General features: G+C 31.8%; 1 protein-coding gene across 1 annotated transcript in view; it reads left to right on the forward strand.

Moving 5' to 3' along the window:
• The first annotated feature begins 2,927 nt into the window (after nucleotides 1–2,927).
• Nucleotides 2,928–23,195, forward strand: part of LOC143919933 (uncharacterized) — a 79,078-nt gene continuing 58,810 nt past the window's right edge. The window contains exon 1 of the mRNA XM_077442532.1: nucleotides 2,928–3,250. Coding sequence (XP_077298658.1) covers nucleotides 3,248–3,250 — 3 coding nt within the window. The 5' untranslated portion in view covers nucleotides 2,928–3,247. The remainder of the gene's footprint in view (nucleotides 3,251–23,195) is intronic.

A 23,195-nucleotide genomic window follows, 5' to 3' on the forward strand; every position in this document is an offset into this window, starting at 1 on the left:
TCTGTATCATCTCAATGGAATTACTATGTACCTGTGAACTAGGGGACCATATTGGTGAATTGTATTCAAATTTAATAGAAACTGTATCATTGAGGAACTTGTACAAAAATATCCATCCAGATACAGCTAAAAAATAAAACAATTTAAAATTACTTTGGACCAAATGGTTGAATTGCACTGTTATATTTTTGGTCAGTGTGTATGAATTCTTCTAAAGTTTTGAATCTTAAAGTTTGCTTCTATAAACATCATCATCATCATCTACAGCCGCTTACCATCCATTGCTAGATGAAGGCCTCTCCAATACGCTTCTACTTGTCTCTGTTTTCACAACACTCATCCACCTCACCCCACACATTTTCCTAATTTCGTCTACCCATATTCCTTGCGGCTTCCTTTTACCCTTTTTGATTCTCTCGGGTACCATTCTAACACTTTTGTCTACCTTTCTGTCCATTATTTTAGCCACGTGGCCCGCCCATTGTCACTTCCATCTCTTTACTCTATCCACTATCCTTGTCATACTTCTCACCCACGTGTTCCGCTTCCTGTCTTTCCTCGTTATGCCGAGCATATAGTGTTCCATATTTCTTTGAGTGCATTGAACTTTGTGTGGCATCTTGGCGTTCAATGTCCAAGTTTCATATCTATACATACGTCATCATTGGCAAATCGCATTGATCGAAGATCTTTTTCTTCAGGCAGAGTGGCAGTTTTGATTGAAAAACAACATTCATTTGTCTAAATGCACTCCATCCTAATTTCATACATATCTTTACTACCGGACATGTCGATTATTTGACCTAAATATAAATATATAATTTATTTATTTACTACTTCTACTTTATACATAGGTATACATATATTTTACAAAAAGTAGCAGTTATAATTATGTACTGAGTAACATGTGAAGATAAATAGGGGGGGGGCGAGAAGATGTATCTGATAGCCAGTTGTCATCATGTCGATCTGACAGATGATTCCGATGTAATTTTTAGCAATTTCTTTAATGATTAAATAAATGCCTTTAGACATTTATTTGCTTTAATGAGAGCTAACCTCCGTATCCAATCGGAAAAGTGGGAGTGGTTGAAAATCACGGTTAGGAATTTCACCTAACTGATTGACTGATCAAGTGAAACTATAGTCGTACGGATCTAGCACGAGACTTCCGTAAAATGTATATGCTATTGAATTCACCCCCCACTCGACCCGCGATTGCCAATTACATTTCGTTTCAGTTTCGTATTGCATTTTGGTCAAGAAATACAACATTGTCCGTGCGTATAGCGGTCGGTAGAATCTGAACTTTATTTTTTGTTAGTTTTGAGTTCGTGCTTCGTATTTTAAAATATTTACATTAATAAAATTTTAATATTAAATGCGTAAGTTGTTGATATTATTAATTTATTTATGGAATACGTATATATTTTATATTAATGGAAATTTATATTTTTTAGACGGTAAAAGTAATTGTCAACGTCATGTTATGAACAGAAAAACTTACAGTAATATTATTAAAGACCTTGCATTGAATTATATTGTAATAATATTATATAGTTAAATATGAAGTAATTAAAAAAAATATATATTATTTTACGTCCTTACAATGTCACGACACATTGGACGAATGCGACAGCATGCTCGGCTCTCGTAAGTCTCAAGCTTCGTCGGTTCGACAATTGGAGGAAAATATTCAATTCTCTGCAGTTTCTTTTAATCTTGAGTAGTTAAATTTTATATAGTAATTACATTCAGTTATCCAACCATTCAAATATAATAGATCCATTGACTCAATTATAATAACATAATTAAAATGTCACAACACATTGCACGAATGCGACAGCATACTCGGTTCTCGTAAGTCTCACGCTCCATCGGATCGACCATAATTTTGGCTTAGTGGTAGCAGCCAAAGTGGTAGCGAGCCAGCAGTTTGGCTTAGTGGTAGCGTATATATTTAGCACCACTGAGGTCAAAGGTTCGAGTCCTCGCCATCTGCTGGTTAGATTTGGGGGTTTTGTGACTCCAAATCGATCGTTTCTCTATCAGAGTTTGCCAATTTTATCTGATCATTACTGAAACGGTTCCTGAAAATTGGTATTAGATCTATTCCTGTTGTCACAAAAATCTGCCTGTGTATAATTTGTAATAATTATGCCAAGTAATCTGAAATCTATAGATATCTCTATAGACATCTCTATAATTTCGTATTTATTATATGTATAAAAATTGTACACAAAAAAAATAATCCATAGATGTCTCTATGATTATTATTTCTGATTAATTGTTATATGCTATATATTCTGATTGTATATGTATTACTGTATTTCTGATTTCTGATTGTTTATGTATTCTGTATTTCGTTAACGTACACCCGTCGCATTGGAGCAAATCTGTAATGACGAGTGTATATTGATTTGCAACAATAAAAATAAAAATAAAAAATAAAAATAAAATAATAAAAAGCTTGTAATAATAAAAATGAAACATTAGATATTACGTAGATTTTTTTTTTATAAAATTGAGCTTTTATTATATAAGAGGTTTCAATGGACAAAATAGTCACACAGCAGTGATAAAGATGCTCAAATATTTGCACAACCTTGACCGTGGTGTTAACTTCAGGTGCCTTTTTTGCCATACGGTACATTTAAAACAAATATAAATGCTTCCCATTAAGAAAACTCAGCAAACGTTTGACTATCCGGAAAATTTTGTATTACATGAACGCTATTTCTGATAGTAAAATTACAGTATTACTGACCTAGTCATGAACATCACACCGTATTGGGGTATGAATCACCTCGGAATATCGAAGAATTAATTAGACCAAGTCCTTCACAGGCGGACCAGAGCATCCCCACCTGATCTGAACCACCAAACTGTCGAAACAAGACAGTCACAACATTTCAAGAACCAAACCCAAAGAGTACCCGGGAAGGAGTAGCAGCAGCTAGACGTGCGCGGGTAGAAAGCAACATTTCGATTCAGTATCCATTCAGTCGCTGGAGCGCGCGAACGAACCAAATCTTCCATCACGAACAAACACGTCAGTGATACATACGTCAGTGTAGTACCGACAGTGAAAATCGTCCACGGACGACACTGGTGAAGTAAAAAAAAGAAAAAAAAAAGAAAAACAGCAGTGAATCAGTGGTGATGTTAAACGTTGTGATCGCACGGTTCATTTCAGCTCACTGAAAGATATAACACACACCAAACGGGAGCAAAAGGACCAGACAAGATGGTAAGTGTCACGTTGTATATTATAATATTATAAAAAATAAGTGTGTCGACAAATGTGGCATATCTCGAAAACGGTTACATAAAAGCGCGTTTTCACTTTCGATGGCCGCAACTTGTTTGGCCGTGTGTGTGGTTTTAATAAGAATTCCAGATGAGAAAAAGCTATCGATGAACACACACACACACACACACACACGCCTACTTTTGATATTGATTATATTACGTAATTGATTACATTATTCGTTCGGTGCAGTTTTGATGTGCGGTGGATACTTGATAGGTGCTAGCTGTCGTGAATTTATGCTTATCGCCTTTCCAAATTTCTTTTTTTCGGCGTTTATTGTGTGTTTCAAATGCTTGTTAGCGGCCGTAATGCGTAATAATTGTAAATTTGAAAAGCGTAAGTGAGAGCGCGAATGTAAAATGAGGTTGTGTTTTTGTGTTCGAGGCGAGAGTTTGAGCTGAAAATCTTGTCGGAATGTCGAATGGACTGCGAGTTTGGTTATAACGAGGTGTTTTGTCTCGTTTTATGTATACTCGTAGATACGACCAATGTCGGTTGTTGTTTGTTAAAGTGTCGATACGTTCGTTTTTCAGCTGTCTTACTTCAACTGTTGAGAAAAAGATATAAATGAAGATAAAGAAAAGAAAAAGTAAGCAAGCAGTGCTTGGTTATTGAATACGAATATATTGAAGAAAATGTTCACTTTTCTGTACAACATATTACTTGTACTTTTGAGTCAGGATTCCAAGTCACGATTCTTCTTTATGTACATAGGTTTATCCTGAATCATATCAGAAACGTTGTATCAGTTAAAATGGAATCTTCATTCTTTTTACACGCAAATTATATAGTAATTGGATTAATAGTCACATTGCAATCGCCCAAAAGACAATTTTTATCCTGAAAATCACGAATATGGAATATTCGGCACTCGAGTTCTCGTTAGTATGATGGACTTTTCAGCTGCCAGATGTTCCTTTTTACTTTATCTATGTACGTAGTAACAATAGATGAAGTTTTGTGATCATGCGAAAATTCGAACTCGAGATTTTGACTGATTCGAACTCAGAATCGATCACTGATCACGTTTTCATGATCTAGAAAAAAATGTGTGTGTGTGTGTATTTTTTTTTAGTGAGTTGTGACTTTTGGGCGAGCGCTTTGTGACCAATAATCACCGAACCACATTATATATATATATATATATATATATACTTCTACTACATATATATTTGTGTCCTTATCTTGCTAAATTCCGAAATTAATAACTGCACAAAATGATAAAGGTTAATAGGACAGTTATAAATCTCAGGATTTACAAAGTTTACCGGTTAATATAGCGTCAAGCGAATATACTTTATTTGGTCAATTATATCTTTATATTATAATTAGGATGAGAGATTTGCCAACTCATTGAAAGACAATAATTGCACTTGGTTACTTTTCGAATTTCTCTACACTCTACAAAGTGTAGCTTTGATTAGTCAGTGATGTGTAATTCTCAAGAATAGACTTTTATTCTCATATACATATATGAACTGTTATATTTTAAAGTGGGGGGAAGTAAAGTTTTCAATTCCAAAAACACAATTTCTGTGTGACTTAATTCACAAATAGTTATCACTTCTTTTAATTCGATATGTCCAGAATCTCGGAAAAGCCTTAAATTAACTTAAATTAAAATTAGCCTGTATTTTTTAAATATTGTTAAACACGAAATATTATACATACATATTTAATGCTTTGCGAAATATTATTAGAAATGAAAAAAAGTTGACTTTTGCAACTTTCAAATATGGATAATATTGGATCTCATATATTGGATAAATAGATTATTATATATTGTTGATTATTAAATTTTGATTATCTCCAAAAGGGCGAACGCGCCAAGAATAATAAAATAAATTAGTATCATCCATTCTTTTGTACTTTGTTTGCATTTAGTGCTAATTTAGCCATTGTACTAAAACGGTGATGGTATTTTAACCAAGGTTTTCTTATAACGTGCACTATTGTTTCGTCTATGTGAGATTTCCTCGTTATAACGAACGAAAAATCATTCACAATGAACGTTTTTATCCAATAGACATAATACGATATCAAAATAATTTGATTTTCTTTATACTGAATATGGTTTTAGTTACCTCATTAATTTCCAATATGTAAAGAACATGCATATACTAGCAAAGGACGACCTTGACTTGACCGTTTCAATATGACTAGACCCAAACTGAAATCATTTCGAAATTTATTAATTCGTATGCAACATGTTTTTTTTTATTCTGCAATGAAAATAAAGCAATGTCAACCTCGGGGCTTGTAGACTTTTTTTTTACAATAAATTTATTTGATAAAAACAGGTCGTTCTTTGGTGACCGCGAGTCAAGTTTGATTTAAATGTCTGATATCGCAGAATAGAAGGTCGCCGACATTCTTTCAGATGTGTCGATGTGGAATTTGAAACTCGTATTTGACTCATCCCTAAAAAAGCAATTAATGTCTTTGAGTAGCCAAATCCATTTTGCCAGATTTGAACGATGAATATGCGTGTCTAAAAATATTCGACGGTTTATGTAATTGGAACTACCAATTAGTAAATTGATGATGAATTAATTGGACATGTATCGTGCAAATTAAAAATCAATTTATACTTCTATATTTAACCTTCAATTACACAATAACACTGGCGAAGTTTTGATTTAATTAATCAATATTTGCTTACTATTTAGATTGATTTATTAATTTGGTTAAACATATCTTTTTTTTATATTTAAGTTACTAACCCTTTGTATCTGTCATAAAAATACTGATATAAGGATCTATATGTACAATTGGATCCAATGCAAGTGTATAAATAATGAAGCAACTTTTGATATTTTAATTAATTTTAGATTATAATAATAAAAAATGAAATTAATACTTTAACGAGGATTGATTCATGACTGTGAATTATACCGTTAACTTATTTATTTAGTTTATCTTTTTTTGTTAATTCATGTATGTATCTATTACCATTCTGGCATTACAGGGCGAAACTAATGGTCTACATAAGAAAACAAAATATAAATATATGAGCAAAAAATAAGCAAAAGCAGAAGGGTATGATAAAAAAAAGAAAAAAATTACATACAAATGAACAAAAGAAAAATAATAAAAACTATCAAATAAACAGAATACATATAATAGTAGGGAATGTTTTGAATTTACAAAAAGCATAAAATATACATATGTATATGTCAAATTATATTTCAAATGAAAATATATTTTCAGTGACGTTTCAGTGAAATCATAACCAGTTACATTTTCAGGGTTGGTTTTAATCATTTAAGATTAAATTGTTAGGGTTGGTATTATTAAAGGGTTAGGATAGGTTACTTAAGGTAAGGTAAGGGTTGGCCCTATTCATTAAATATTGGGTTGTTAGGGTTAAATTTATAGAGTTAAACGTTGTAAATTCATTGTTTGAAATATTTTCATTGTTTGAATTGGTAAAAATTTATTTTCACTTGACATTACATTCAAATAGTCTCGTATTTATTTCCCTCATGTTATATATACGTTATGTTTAATATTATTTTGCCTATTCATTTTCAAATGTATCATATCATATATCTTTAGTTAATTATATCTCTTTTAAAAAAAACAATTTTTCCCAATAACTAGTTAATCTCCACTGACAGTTTCAGCATGTTGGCTTATACTTTTCTGTTTGTTGATTTTGAACGTTTTCCAAAGCTACCAGGCGTTCACCAGGATGGAAATCGTCACTATCGATGCAGCTGACAATGCTGTCGTAACATTTGGATATAATTACAGAACGATATTGTGATCTTAAAAACCGGGTCATATGTGTGTCAAGCGACAACATATCACAGTGTATGCGTTCACAATTATACGCATACAATTATAAAGCCTTTTTTACATCTTCGTAATTTATGACTCAAGGTAATCCATGTGCTTAATGACAACTTTCCTACGCAGATATTTTCATTCTGTCTTCCGACAGTCAAGGACGACTAGGTACACCTACGATACTTGATCTATCTGTCAAGCTTCTCCTGTCATTAATCTTGACTTTTGCTTCTTCTTCTTCTTCTTCTTCTTCTTGTTCTTCATAGGTTATTTAGTCTAATGGCGAAACAGTTGAAGCCTTGGATATCAATCGGCAGGAAATGCATTCGTATTGAATGCATTCGTGCACGCTATTCGGGTCGTCATAAATTTACTTTCAATGACCTCTAATTGCGACTGCAAGAATTTTAAATTTAGTGCCTGATACCCGGCTACACCCAAGATACTTAGAATTTCAAGATATTTAGATTACTAAATACTACAGCTGTGTTCTGTGAAATTGAATGATTAAACTGATCGACAAAAAATCACGCTTTTGAGTTACCAGAGCGGAGACTAATCAATCTTTACTAAATTTGACCCACTGAATTCGAATATGATAATGATTTTTGTTGGTTCACTCTCGCTTACGAGATATGAGCGTTTAAAAAAAATGAGCAATTTTTACAGTTTTTTGGCTTTTGCGGTCTTTAACTCAAAATCTAGTATTTCTGTGTTCAAAATGAGTATTGTAATCAATAGTCAAATGTTTTTTCTATTGATTATGATATTTCATTGCTTTAAAATACTTATAATTAATTATCTAGCGAATTTTAAAAGTCATTATTATTATGCATTATAATGCCTTTTTTTGGTCAGTTTTTTATTTCACCACGTTTATAAGGATTGGTTTTTTTATCTAAACGTACTTACTCGAGCGGTAATTGCGTTAGGAAGGCTTTCGTTGTGTACACATTTAAAAAAAATATTGAGATAGAAAAATATAGCCAAAAATCATTATCATATTCGAATTCAGTGGGTCAACCTTAGTAAAGATTGGTTAGTCTCCGCTCTGGCAATTTTTTTTATTGCTCAGTGTTATTGGTTATATATAGAGATTGTAATTTAATGTCAAATTTCATAAACCGGCTAGCCGTAAATGATTTTTTATTACTACTGGTATTTACCGGTAAATGAAAAACTTTTTTAATTTACCAGTTAATTTTCCCAAATACGTGAACCTATATTGAATCGCAAATGATTAAAAATAAATCTCCGGTGAATAATATCAATTCACTAAAGTAAATTGGTAACAATAAACAAATTTTATTTTTTATTTTTAATCATATTTATCCATTTAAAAGTTTCCATCATAATTGAAACGACTGTATGATATTATTTATTAATATTTGTTTTGTCTGTATTACTAGTGAATTTATCATTGTTAAACGATTAAAATTGCGACATTTAATACTGAAAATAAAAAAAAATCAAAAATAATCACAATTCAACATTTACATCGATGTTTAATATAATATGCAAATAAATGCGATTTTATGTACTTAATTCGTGATAAAATAGTTTTTAAAATTTACCGGTATTTACCGATGGTGAAAATTTTCTGAATTGCCGATAAACCGGTATAACGGTATTTCAATCCCCAGTTATATCTAAAAAAATAAAATGAATATCATATTCAGTGACCTTAAAGTTCCATGTATCATACCGCATATTATGTTCAACATACACATTATAGATCAATGGATTTTTCATGATACCAGGACGTTTCCGCTTTAAAGGCCAGGAAATCCCTATTCTATCAGAGTAAATTATAAGCATATGAGCAGATTACATTCTCAAGCATCTCTGAACAAGCATAAGTGTATAAGTTAGTGTGCATAGAATTAGAAAACTGTTATCGGCAAACAGGCAGGTAGGCACCAGGTATGCGTTGTGAAATTGAGTGTTGTTCAATTGGTAAAATCAGTCGGTTTGCTTTCACCGATGAGGTCCGCGTTTGGTCATCCGCTTCTGTGGTCAGGAGGGCAATGCTTCCTGATCGAAGATGTTGAAGTTGATGGCGTATGGTCAGGCCATCATCGTCAATAATGATGCAACACCTGACACCCACGCGTTGCAAAAACGTAGAAGTAGAACGTAGAAACGAGAAGAATTTCGCGACTTCGAGTGTACCCCTCAGTTGAAGTTATTCTGGGTCATATCTCAGGTCATGTGGTTTATTAAATATTGTGCAATGTACTCTAAACTTGTCAGTAGGTGTTGATTTTTTAGTTATTTCCGGTGTTATGGTATGTACGGCCGTATTAGCTCGAGCTTAGAATGTGCATAACCAGTACTTGTCTCAAGTGTTATGCGTAGTACAAGTACCTGCTTTAATTCCGGAAATCGATTTGATTTTGTATTAAAAGGCTTTTTTATGAGCTCATTAAGTGATGATGTAGTTACTTACACCGGAAGTTGCCGTTATTTTTTGTCGGCTTTTGATGTATTTACTAGATTGGACGCTTAGTTTTCATATAAACATATCAAATATGTGAATTAGATAAAAAAAGATAATAATCTCTATATATACATACATACTCTATGTATATGTCGCAATTAAAGACTGAAATATTATCAAACGAAAGTGGTAGTAAAGCTTGAATTTGATTATTAAATGTCGAAACTGTGTAGTAAAAACGCCTTGTAAAAATATCATCAAACAGTAAAAATAAAAAATCTATATACACACTATTCATTTTATTAAACGATACATGTAGTCTTTTGAATTATACATTTTTAGAAAACTAGATTAATAAGTTTTCCGAATTTTTTAAGATCAAAAGGTTAATTTAGTGTAAGGTGACCATTTTACATGCTTTTAGGTAATGTGACAAAACCGGGACAAGTTTTTCAAAAGAATGTTTCTAAATTCTTCTTGACTCATTTAAAACTTCAATGAACGTTCTAGAGGACAGGATCATTCCAAAGATTCTGCCAGGACAAATATCCAAATAACCAGTACTTTATTGGTAGAACCAGTACGAATGGTCACCTTAAATTAGTGACTCGAATTATCTTTGATATCACTTGATCGCATTTGTGTGCAACTTGTTTGCGTATGTGCCAGTAGGATGCAGGATGAAGTCCACATTAACACAATGGTTTTTTCAGTCTTAGATCATGAAACTGGAGCATATGACTTAAGTCTTAACATTAAAAATAGTATAGCAGTGTAGCTCGGTGGTTGCGTAAATGCTAACTATCCAAAGGCACCCGGATTTAAGCCTTGACCTTGATGGAAAAAAAGTTATTCGGAAGTATTTCTGGTGAGACTGGGATATTTGTGACTCTATGTAAGTTGATCGTTTCCTATCAGAGTTTGCCAATTTATCCGATTTCATTGTTGAAACGGTTCCTTATCAAATTTGGCAAAAACCATCCTACCCCATGTCACTACTATTTGAATATAATTTCAAAAAAATTACAACTTCTACAATTTATATACATATGCACAAGTTTAATACCATATATGTCGCTCAGGGCAGCCTGTAATGGCATCATTGGAAAAATATTAATTTTATAAATAAAACTAATTATCCTCTCCTTTATAACCTATTTACTGAAAAACATCTCGGTTTTTCCCGATGTTATAATTAAAATATCAGTAGAAATCTTAAAGTTATAATGTGAAACTTGGAAATTTGAAACCACAATGCTACGCAAAGTCCAATGCACGCAAATAAGTTTTGAACGTTGTATGCTCAGCATAACGAGAAGAGATAGGAAGCGGAGTATGTGGGTGAGAAATATGACAAGGTTAATTGATATAGTGGAGAGAGTATTGAGATTGAAATGGAAATGGGCAGTTCGAACGAAATGGACCAAAGGTGGAAAAAATAAGTGATGGAATCGTACCAGAGAGAATGTAAAATGATTAAAGGAAGGCCACATGGAAGATGGGTAGACGAAATTAGAAAACAAAAGTGTGGGGTGAGATGTTGCACAAAACAGATACGAATGGAAGCGTGTTGGATAGGCCTTCATCCATGTGTATGGTGAATGGCTGTAAATGATGATTATCATATAATACTACAGTCAATATTTTCGAAAATTTGATAGGCATTTTTGCACATTCTGTATATCATCTCCATTGCTTATGCAAAATGTGTATATCACCACTCATACTTTTAAACAACATTTGCATATTATAAATCGTTTATATGAATCATAACGTTTAAAAAGACGTTAGAAGAAGAAAGGTGGAAGTCCAATTTTCAGTTCTACAAACATTTCTGGTTAACCAAATTTACGAATTGTTATTACTTATTTTAATTTGATATATCCAGAATCTCGAAAAAGCAGAATAAACGTATCATAGGCCATCAGTATTTTTAAATATTATAAAACACAAAGCATTATATTTAATGTTTTGCGAAATATTTCTCGAATGAAGAAAATGGACTTATGCCATTTTCAACGGTCTCCGTGACGAGACAGAATGTTAAATTACAGAAAACGCAAATATCGGTAGGCAAAGATCGAAAATCGAAAGATCTTAAGTCGAAAGATCAAAAAAAAATGGTGCATGGTAAACGGTATATACTCACTTAATTTGCGCGAGCAGGATACAACAGGAACAAGAGGAACAGGCTTTTCCTACCGTATTAATGTGCGCGCGCAGAATACGGCAGGAAAAGCATGTTCCTCTTGTTCCTGTTGTATCCTGCTCGCGCAAATTAAGTGAGTATGTACCGTTTACCATGTACCATTTTTTTTTTGATCTTTCGATTTTCGATCTTTGCCTTCCGATATTTGTGTTTTCTGTAATTTAACATTCTGTCTCGTCACGTAGACCCCATTTTCAAATATAACGGCTCATATATAGTAATTAATTGAAATGAACATAATCATATTTATATTTAATGTAGTAAAAATGGGTCAACCGGAAGTAGTATTGAACAAATATAATTTAGCTTCTGAAGCAACTTTCTCGATCTAAAATAATTCAAACCAATTTTTTATCGCAAGGAAAAGAAGGTCAAACAATATCCATTTTTTACAGCATTAATTAACAAACATTGACGTGACGTCATTCATATAAAAATATTCAGACACTATGCACTCTGTGTAGACATTTTCCCAAAATTGTTTCACCTAGCAGATAAAACACAAAATGACCTCAACTATCATAATGTACTAACATAATAATAATGTAGCTAATTATTTCAATAAGTAATTGTTGTTCGCTAATAACCACCGACGTAGTAAATTAATGCACTAGTGTCGAACGGAGTAATTTTCCGCCGAATTTTCCGGGTGAAGGTTGGCTGTAAGTATTTTAATTAACGGCGAAATTCTCATCGATCTTAACTTGCCGACGTTTCATTGAAACGGTTACATAATAAATTATACACATCATACATATAATATGATCAGTAGATATGCGGTCGGCGGAATGTCTAGAATTTTCTAAAAATTATTTAATTTATATTTATGTATATATTACGTATGAATATTACGCACTTTCGGAACTGTGATCGATCCGTTGCGTTATCTGCGTGTTATGCAACGTCTTCACATCTGCTAACACGGTCATTATGTAAAAGCCGAAAATTAAAAGGAAAACACGCGATCAAAAGCGTAAGTTATCGGACAAGTTACGCCCGAATGTTACGCAATGGTGGATTCTCCGTAAAACTATCATGAAAAGCGTAAGTGATGATTTAGCGATATTAAGGTCACGTGAGTGCTGATTTTCGGGGTGAATTTCCTATTATACAAATTCGGTTCTGGTTAAAAAAGAGAAATTGTCAAATTTTGAGTGGTTTAATTATAATATGTATGTTTATTTATATATGTAATATGTATGTCAGATATGCTTTCTACGATTGTCTACTTTCATTAATTGAAATGTCCATGTTTAAAAACCAGATTATAGCTTCTGAGATGTAAAACTATATGTATCTAAAAAGGTCAAGTCGCTTCTTACATATTTGCCCGTTTATATGTATTTAAATCTTCAAATATGTATATCGTCAATAGTTTTATATCGAGCAGAAATATAGCTCAGAGGTTAGCGTGTAATGCTTTCAACTGGTGGGTCGTTGGTTCATTCCCTAGCCCGGTGTTGCTGGCAAGACTTGTATAAACATGATTCCAGGTCGATCGTTTCCTATCAGAGTTTGCCAATTTATCTCATTTCATTGAAACGGTTCCACCAAATTTGTAAAACCTTTCCTATATCAGGTTTAAAGCATTTAAAATTTGATGATATTATAGATATGCTACCCACGGTATTAGTACTGTTGAATTTGTCCATAGATGTCTCTATAATACTGTACAAACGAAATTTTTTATCGATGTTTGTAATATATTTAAACAATGGGTTTATACCTGTATCAATAAATAAAATAAATAAATAAATCTTCATCTCAAATTGTGAATGGATAAAATGTCATAAAGATGTGTATGAAATATTTTGCCGAACATTTTATTTTGAGATAATGGACACGAGTCTGGGAAATCGCACATTTGTTTTTGGTTTCAACTATGCTGATTAATGTTTGGAATATTTAATGTTGAATTTGATCACATTAACCGTCGATAATATTAATTTTTGATTATTAAAAGTATAAAATCGATAACATTAACAGTAGATTGAAAATATAATTGATAACATTGACGTATGATCACATTATCGGTTGATTGAAATAGTTGTTGATTATAGAGACAGACGATTGAAATGGCAGTTACATAATTTTGTATTACATTGATTACAGCGCATTTAACATAAAATTTAGATTCGGCTCTTATTAACAGCATCAATTTTAGATGGCAATATCAGAATTAGAGATTGAAATTTACCGTCAAATTTCATTTACAGGCAAATGGTAAATAATTTCTCCTATTATCAGTTTGAAAATTAGCCTAGATTGAACCGTAAATAATCAAAAATAAATATCAGGCGAATAATGTCATATAAATACATATAATCCATTTGTAATCATTGATAATCATAATTGAAACAACCTTCTGATCGTATTTATTACGACTTGGTTGGTCTGTGTTGCCATTATTAAGCACGCGTCAGTGTAGCCACTCTTACGAATGCATCAGTGTTGCAAGAGAACTGTCAAACTGACAGAAGGCTCATTACTCGCTACAACTTATTACAATGAGTTACCATTACTATATTACCACTGTTCAAATCTTCAAGACCAAAATATAAGTATTACGAGTTCACTGCCTTGCTATTCATACACACCTTGCTATTCTTTTCGTTAAAAATTTTAGTCATTTTGGACTGAAAATAAACAAATTTCAGACTACCTAATCCATAATACGCCATTTCTATTGATTTTTAATGCAATATTATGCAATAATATGCCTGTATATGTACCTAATTCACGAAAAAATAATTTCCGTTGATTACACTGTTCGACAAATGACGAATTTTTTTTTGGTTCAGAGACGAGATATGACTTTTCTTATATATCTATGCCCAGTGAATACGAATCTGCTAATAAAAGATGTTGATTGGCTTGAGATTCGGAGATATATGTGTTTTTTAAATCGCGCAATTTTTCTATATCTTGGTGTTGTTCGATTGATGTCTCAAAATCTGTCAATTTCCTGTTCCTAATGAATATTGAAATCTATAGTCGGGTATTTTATCTTTCATTTGTAGTACTTTTCAGCTTTCAAATCTCTCTAAGTAGTCGCCCAGTTCAAATCAAAAGTCAAAAGTACGTATTTTCACTTGGGATTTTTTCCCACTGTTAATACTATTTTATATTGAGTATTTTCTATTGAAACATGTTTATTGAGATAATGTTCTGGCCACACTATTTTTTGTTTTCGTTGAAACGGGTTAATTGGAAGTGTTTTGAATTTTAAATCGGTAAAATTGCGAGCTAAAAGCTCGTACTAGTATTTACACGAATCTGAATTGAATTAATAGGGACAATATATTAAATTGTCTTTATATGAGAATTACATTAAAGTCCACTTATAAAAATCATATTTCGACTATTCTTGTGGATTAATAACAAAAATTATATTGATAACTGGCTTACCTCGATAAAATAAACGAATTTTGGTGGTTTAAATATTCAAAACATTTTCAAAACAAATACATTACTTTATGCTAAAAGATTGAAACTTAAGGTAATTGAACGATCGAAACGTTTCATCAGTTCTACATACATATATATTGATCGTGTCATCAAGCCAACGATTTCTCACCATCAATCCAACAATTGGTACTCGCTTTGCGAAACTCAAGATTCGCATATTTAGCAGGCGAATCTCATGATTAAACAATTACCAATAAATAACGGCAACAGTTTCTAACATCCGCCTACTATCGCTATTTAACCTTGCATACCTATTACGACCATAATGTATTAAAGATGTGGTCGGTTAAACCGACGCATAATGTCAAGGAACCGCAAAACCGTGAACGTGGACCTGATGATGACGACGATGACTCAGCGTAATTTAGCACCCAAAATTTTATGGGAAAATCGTAGGAAATTTCGCATACATAATTCATTCACGCTATATATAGGCGAATTTGTGAGAAAAATATTCTAATGCTGTTGACTTTGCTCTTCACTCTCGGTTTCGATTTATGAAACAGACACTAATAAACCGAGGCGGACGTGCTCGTCAGGGCCTTCTTCTCCTTCCTCGTGGAGCCTTTTTGATTGGCGTTCGCTTTACTTATATAAAATAAACAATTTCGTGATGGATACCGGATTTGAGCGTAACATGTACACACTTAGTGGGTAGGTGTCGAGTTTCACGATTTTTCTTCGTTAGGATTAGTTTTTTAGTCTGGTTTTGTTACCAGGGCTTCCGAAAGTGCATTCTATAGAATGCTGGTGTGATTTATCGTTTTGTATTTTTGATAAAATTTATTGCTACGGTTGTCATAATTCAAAAAAGTCAGCCCAGACGCTGAACTATTTTTGTTTTTTTAAGGTTTTTATATAAAAATGTTGAGAAACTCTATACCAAGCAATGCGATTGAATACGTAAATTTTTTCGTAATGCATCATTTCCGACAAATGCATGGTAAAACTAGAAAAACCTGCATTTTTTAATCGGTGACAGTGACTCTCACTTTTCCTATGAACGTTTTTCACACATTCAATTAAGTTATTCGAATTTTTAACATACTCGTACTAACCGTATCAATGTGAATGAAAAGTTGAAATTAAAATCAAATTTATTATGATATTTTAATGATTTCAAAACAAAATAATTTATTTATTTAACATACTTTGGGGAGGCGGCAAAGTTGATAGATCCAAGGGCCTTGACTTATACTTATATGCATATAGAAATTTAAATGAGAAAAGAAAAAAAATGAAACATTCAAGATTGTAAGAATAACAAAATTAAAGAGATGAAAAAGTAAACATATAAAAGAAAATACAAAAAAGATAAAAAAATTAAACAGTAAAATAAAAAGAAAACGAAAATATAGAGATGAAGATATTGGAAAAGAAGAATTATAAAAACTCTTTAAGTTTAAGAAAGACATTTAACTTGTTTTTAAATTATTAAAGTTTTGATTAATATAATTAATTAATTTTTAATTTGAGAAAATTATATAGAAATTTCTATACAATATTGTTACCACTAAAATTGAGCCGTTACATATTTGAAAGTCCAATTTTCAGTGCCAAAAACACTATTTCTGTTTGACTAAACTCACAAATTGTTATCACTTATTTTAATTCGATATATCCAGAATCTCGGTAAAGCAGAATAAATGTATTACAGGCAACCAATTTTTAAAAATTATTAAACGAAAAACATTATGTTTAATGTTTTGCGAGATATTTCCAGAAATGAAGAAAATTGGAATTATATCACTATCAACTATAACTGCTAAAATATTAACGTTATTTATTACATTTTTTCCACTGAGAAGTACTGAATAAATGCGTATGTTTATTTAATTAACATCTGAATCAAAATAATCAGTATTAATTTAAAATATTTTTGAAACTAATACAACTTACCGTAACCACGATTTATACTATAGTATAAGAATTGTAAATAGGCTTTTGAGCTCATTTTCCTATCATGCTGTACATTAACATTAGAATAATATAATACTATGATTACTAACCGAATTAAATTAAAATTGTAAAATAGAAAATGATCAGTAGAGCAGTAGCTATTAAAATAGATATAAGATGTATTGTGAACATAATTTCGTAATAATAAAAAGCATTTAAAAATCAATACAATAGTATAATGCTTGATGTTACTCAGGGTGATGGGAGTTAAAAAAGTTTTCCAAAGCTAGGGCCCTTTAAGTGGATTAAGTTTGAAATCAAGATCACCATTTGGAAGGAGGTAGATCACCATTTGGTGGTAGGAGTTTCATTCATGTACGGATCACTGTTACAGAAATATGACTTTTTCAAATCAGGTACAATTTTGGCTTTATCTATGTACGTAGTAACAATAGATGAAGTTTTGTGATCATGCGAAAACTCGAGATTTTGACTGATTCGAACTCAGAATCGATGACTGGTCACGTTTTTACGATCTAGTTTTTATTTATTTTTTAAATTAAATAATAAAATATAAAATACCGTATATTATAATTGTGCCGTTGAAACACTTAGTTCACTTTTACGACCCAAAGCCATGTACAGAAATATCACGTACACTTTTTCCATAGAGTACTTCCGTTACAGTCATCGAGCCGCGGGGTATTTTTTTTTATATCATTTATTTCATTTTGATACGTCTTTTTTTGCCGCCTCGGGCAATTATTTGACCCGAAGAGGAGTCTGGCCATTAAATCGTTGTTACGACGAGAGAAATGTGTATATAATAATAAATTGCACGCTACCATAGCGATCGATCCCTCTTTTAACATTTCACTGGCTCGTTTCGGCGTTGCGCGGAAGAAAGTGAAGAGAGGTCTGAGCTATGAATTTTGCGCTTTTCACTTTCAAAATTGTATTCTTTTTTATAACGAGCAATTACAGACGATTCCCGTGGACTTAATTAGCGTCAAATGCCAAAAGTGGAATGCGAAAGATAGACGAGAACCAATAGGCAAATCGCTTCTGATTCGATTCGGTCTTGACAGGTGCTTGCAAATCCATCCCAACGGAAACATTTTCTGCTTAGTTTTAATTGGTCCATTAGTGTCTTTGCTAAGGTAGCACCAAGCCAGTCCATTTGAACACGTAAATATTGAAAACGCAATCAGCAAATGCTTCCGTTATTCGAAGATTGTTAGATTATACTAGAAGTAATCTTATTCTTCTTTATCTTAAAGCGATATCAATTAAATTTAAAATAGTCATAATAAACATAGTTTATATTTGACTTTCTCTTTAATCAGTTTTATATTGTCCATTAATCATAGAACAATACAATAATTTACATCGAATACAAACCAAGTACAATGTTTATTTTGAAATAATTTTATTTAACCCAACCTTACCTTTAGAACAAGTTATTGTTCGACTTTCTCTCAATTTGAGTTTTATACTACTCATTGATCAAATAATAAATCGACAGGTGTTAAATAAAATCTTTTGATTAAATTCCATCATGAAGAATAGTACTTAAAAGATTCTCAATTGTTCAATTTAAAATCGTAACATCAACTGACCTGACCTAACCTAACCTTTGGGGTGTGGTTGATGGGCAACTTTCTCTCTTTAGTGCAATGTTTTCCAATCTTAATTTTGCATATAATAATATTGCACACTCATGAAAATTCGATTAAATTCAACTCACCTTTCACTCTATCAAATCCAACCTAATTCATAAACGTTTAATCAAAATTAAAAAATGTAATCTAATCCAATCGCAAATTTTACTTTGATCACTTTTTAATGTTGAATTTAATGGTCAAAATTTTAGCAAGAAAAGCTCCATCATCGCCTTGGACCATTAACTTTCTACCTAGAAGCGCACACAGAAGTTTGAAAGTGTTCGAAAACGACAAAACAATAAGTGCACATTACTCTGACCGGTTCGGCAATGTTAAAAATAGTCGAAGAGGTCACCGGATTTGTAAATATCGGATCAAGGTGAATGGAAAGTGGCATAGTTACCCACCTATCGGAGGCATGAAACTTCCAAACGATCTGCAGTTAAGTTGTGCATACCAGTTTTGTGTATTTTTGCATTCTGAGGTCACTCTCTCGGTCACTGTACCACGCGTGGAAAGCATGCGGCTTGTGAAAACGCATCGTTGAATTCTACTGGTATTTGAATAATTCTGAAATAGTTCTACACAAGAGTTTGACTCATTCTATTGTAATGTCGTTCGGAGGTATAGCGCACCGTTCAAATCTATTCATAATGCGAGTCTCGTTCCCATACAAAAGGTCGCTGAAAAAAAAAAAAATGGAAAATGCGTGTAAAAAATACCAAAGGCGGGTCTACAAGGTCCCACAGTATCGATTACTCTCACTTGATTGACTGCCAACATTTTCACTCTTTGCCATTATTGCGTAGAATTGAAGAAAGCTGACGTATGAGACTCGTGTCGATTGAAATTCCCCTCGAGTGTTCGATTCTTGTCCACTTGTTTGGAAGGTCGATCGAAAGAAAAATGCTTGAGAATCGACGTATGATACGTTCACATTTTATTGTTTATTCGAGATTGTAAAATTGCTTAAACGAATGTCGAAGGAAAATGAACGAACGGTGATTCAAGCGGACGGGCAAGCGCGAAACCCATTCATATACTATGTACGTATGTATGTATCATAGATACTTAACGATGTCGAGTTTGACGAATTAAATATATATTTTATGTATAATATATATATATAAATTATTTTAATTTTATTTGATACTGAATATAATATAAAATGTATTTAATTTTAACAATTTCACGTTATTTTTCATTTAATCAATAATTGAAAGCATCGTATGTAGGTACATAGTATGTACATTAATATATGTATGTATAGTTTAAGTCATCGTATTTATGATATGTCCATGCAATAGCTTCTTATGTTTTTTTTATTTATTAAAATACTTCTAATTTGCATAATGGTTATATTGCATGTTTGCAGTCATCAAAAATATTATTATACAAGTTTTTTTTTAACAGGAAAACCTCGATTTTACATATATAGGTAAATAAATTTCATCAATTATACACTATACGATATTCGACCATTTTAATACTATCAAATAAACCCAACCTAAACCTTATTAGAATTATATATATGTAGGTTTTTGAGCTCTTTTTCCTATTACGCTGTACATATTATCATTATAATAATATAATACTATGCTTACTAACAAAATTAAATTAAAATTGTAAAATAGAAAATGATCAGTAGATCAGTAGCTATTAAAATAGATATAAGATATATTGTGAACATAATTTAGTAATAATAAAAAGCATTTAAAAATCAAAATCAAAACCTAAGCCTTACAAAGTTACTGAATACGTTTCTAACAATACAAGAATGCAATTTGAATGTATTTCAGGTAAATTTTATATAAATTTAATTTTTAAAACAAAATCTAGCATCTCTACGCTACCATATTATATACTGTTGTAGCACACTGTTTTCATACATAATCTTTAACTTTAAAAGTCATCCCTCAAGTGTGATTAAATTCAAAACCCATTCAGCGGCGTGTAAAGCATACATATAACATTCAACAAACGTTTGCCGAGATTAATGCACCTTTATATATTGTACTTCAGACTTATCTTAACAAAAGTGGGTGTGTTGGAATGTTATGAACGTATTTGCGACTCGCCGTACTTCGAATGCATAAATATACGGAAAAGTGCGTTGAACTCACTCGTATGAAGGTACGTGCAATATATCGCATAAAAGCACACAAACAAAAAGTGCCGCTATATTTTTAAAAATTCGATCATACTATTAGCATATTATTTGTTTGATTTTATACGTGTTTGTACATATTTTGAATATATTAGACATACATATATGTACGTGAGACTATTCTAAGAGAGGCGACTTTGTATGTGATTCAGCTCAGAGCTACGCGGTGTTGCGACCTCGACATTTTGACCAAACCCAGCATCGTATAAATACTTGTGGTACATCTTTACTTTTATTTTATTATTTTTGTAAAATCTCGATGTTTCAGATGACCGAAGGTCACATTGATTAACTGGTTCTACGGGCTGCAGGTGTATTTATCTTTAAATCCAATTGGAATATGGGTGTATAAATAAAATTTGTTTGTTGTTTCACTGTAAATTCCCACGTGTTTTGAATTATTTCCATTTAATGAGGCAGAGTTTTTCACTATTATCTAGTGAATCTAATAAATCAATATTTGAAAAAATATAGCCTAAAATCTGTGATGAAAAGTGCAAGTTACTACTCAAAGTTTTTGAGCGCTTTTCAGTATTCTATTACTAAAATTATAATCCCGGGTGAAGTCATTAATTCGATGCGCACATTTAGGTTCATTCTGTAATATTAGTATTCATTTTTATTAAATGAAAGGAAAATTAATAAACGTTTATGACGCATTATTAACGAGGCAAAATTTTTCCGTGCGTGTAATATCGATATTTAAAATCGATTACAATGAAAAATTGTAGCGTTTCGTATCGACGATGATGATGATAATATACAATCATTTTTGATATCAATCTATCGAATATGGATTTCTTATCTTAATTTGCATACTTTTCCGATTTTCAAATATGTATTTTAACCATTAACGATGTCGTTACGCGTTCATAATAATAGTAATGTATTCGCACAATAATGGCTTCGTCTAATTGTATGTTAAAACACCCGTAAACTAATTTAAACAGTTTCAAATGACTTTTATATATTTATTATTAATAATTCCACAGTTTGATTTGATTTAGAATTGCATATTATATTTAATATGTAATATATACATATGTTTACTTTCACAAACTTTAAATCGTACGTCAAAATGTAACACAAAATACATTTTCACACGATTAATCAAACTAATGTGTGAAAGATTGGGTCAATTTTGATTCATTTACATACAGGAAGGCTTAAAATATAACAATATTTTATTATTATATAAATCAATTTGAAATTATTTGATATTCAAGAAAATATTTTGATCGATAAATAATCCTGACATTTGTGAGCGATGTATGTATATACATATATGTATACAGTAAAATTGTATTAGCAGTGAAATTATAATTTCACTGACGTTTCAGTGAAATCATAACGAGTTACCTTTTTGACTGGGTATAGTTCAATGAAATCATATCCAATTACATTTTCACTGACCCCTATTATTGAAATTATAATTTTTGACAGTTGGATGATAGTGCGTCACCGATACGAATCGCGCCACAACCCCACTCCTCTCCATCCCCACTCTCCTCATGGTCCACTATCTGTTTCGATTGGGAATTTTTTTGATGCCACATGTGTGGGGCTTGATATCTTAGTAGCCAACATTTATTTATTTAAGATTAGGTTAGGCTAGGTTCAGTTAGGGTTGGTTTTATTTATTTAATTGGTTACTTTTATTTGTTGAGCCAGCAGTATGGATCAATGGTAGCGTGTATGTTTAGCACCAAGTGATCAGTGGGTTCGATCCGCTATACTGCTGGTTAGATTTGGGGGTATTTGTGACTCCAAATCGATCGTTTCTTATCAGAGTTTGTCAATGTTATGTGATCATTGTTGAAATGGCTCCTCAAAATTGGCATAAAATCATATTTCCTGCCGTCACAAATCTTCTGTATTTATTGTCTGTACAATTTGTAAAAATTATGTACAAATCTAAAATCCATAAATGTCTCAATGGATTAATTATTTGATTTATTGTAATTTCGTGTTCTTCAGCTTCTGGAATACAATAATTTATATAATAATAAAATGCTGCATTGTTTGTAATTATTTGTCCAGGAAGGCGCATTGGGCTCTTCCTGTCAAGCCTTCCTGGTATATATCTATGTAAAAATAATAATAATAATTTTAGATTAATTTTTTAGGGTTTGTAGTACTTTGTAATTCGAATTCATACATTGTAATTCGAATTAAAAATTCACTGACATTAAGAAGTGAATTTTATAATTCTATTTTGTACTCACTGCTTGAGTCAGTGAAAG

Source organism: Arctopsyche grandis, chromosome 12, assembly GCF_051622035.1.
Source record: "Arctopsyche grandis isolate Sample6627 chromosome 12, ASM5162203v2, whole genome shotgun sequence".
NCBI lineage: Eukaryota > Metazoa > Arthropoda > Insecta > Trichoptera > Hydropsychidae > Arctopsyche > Arctopsyche grandis.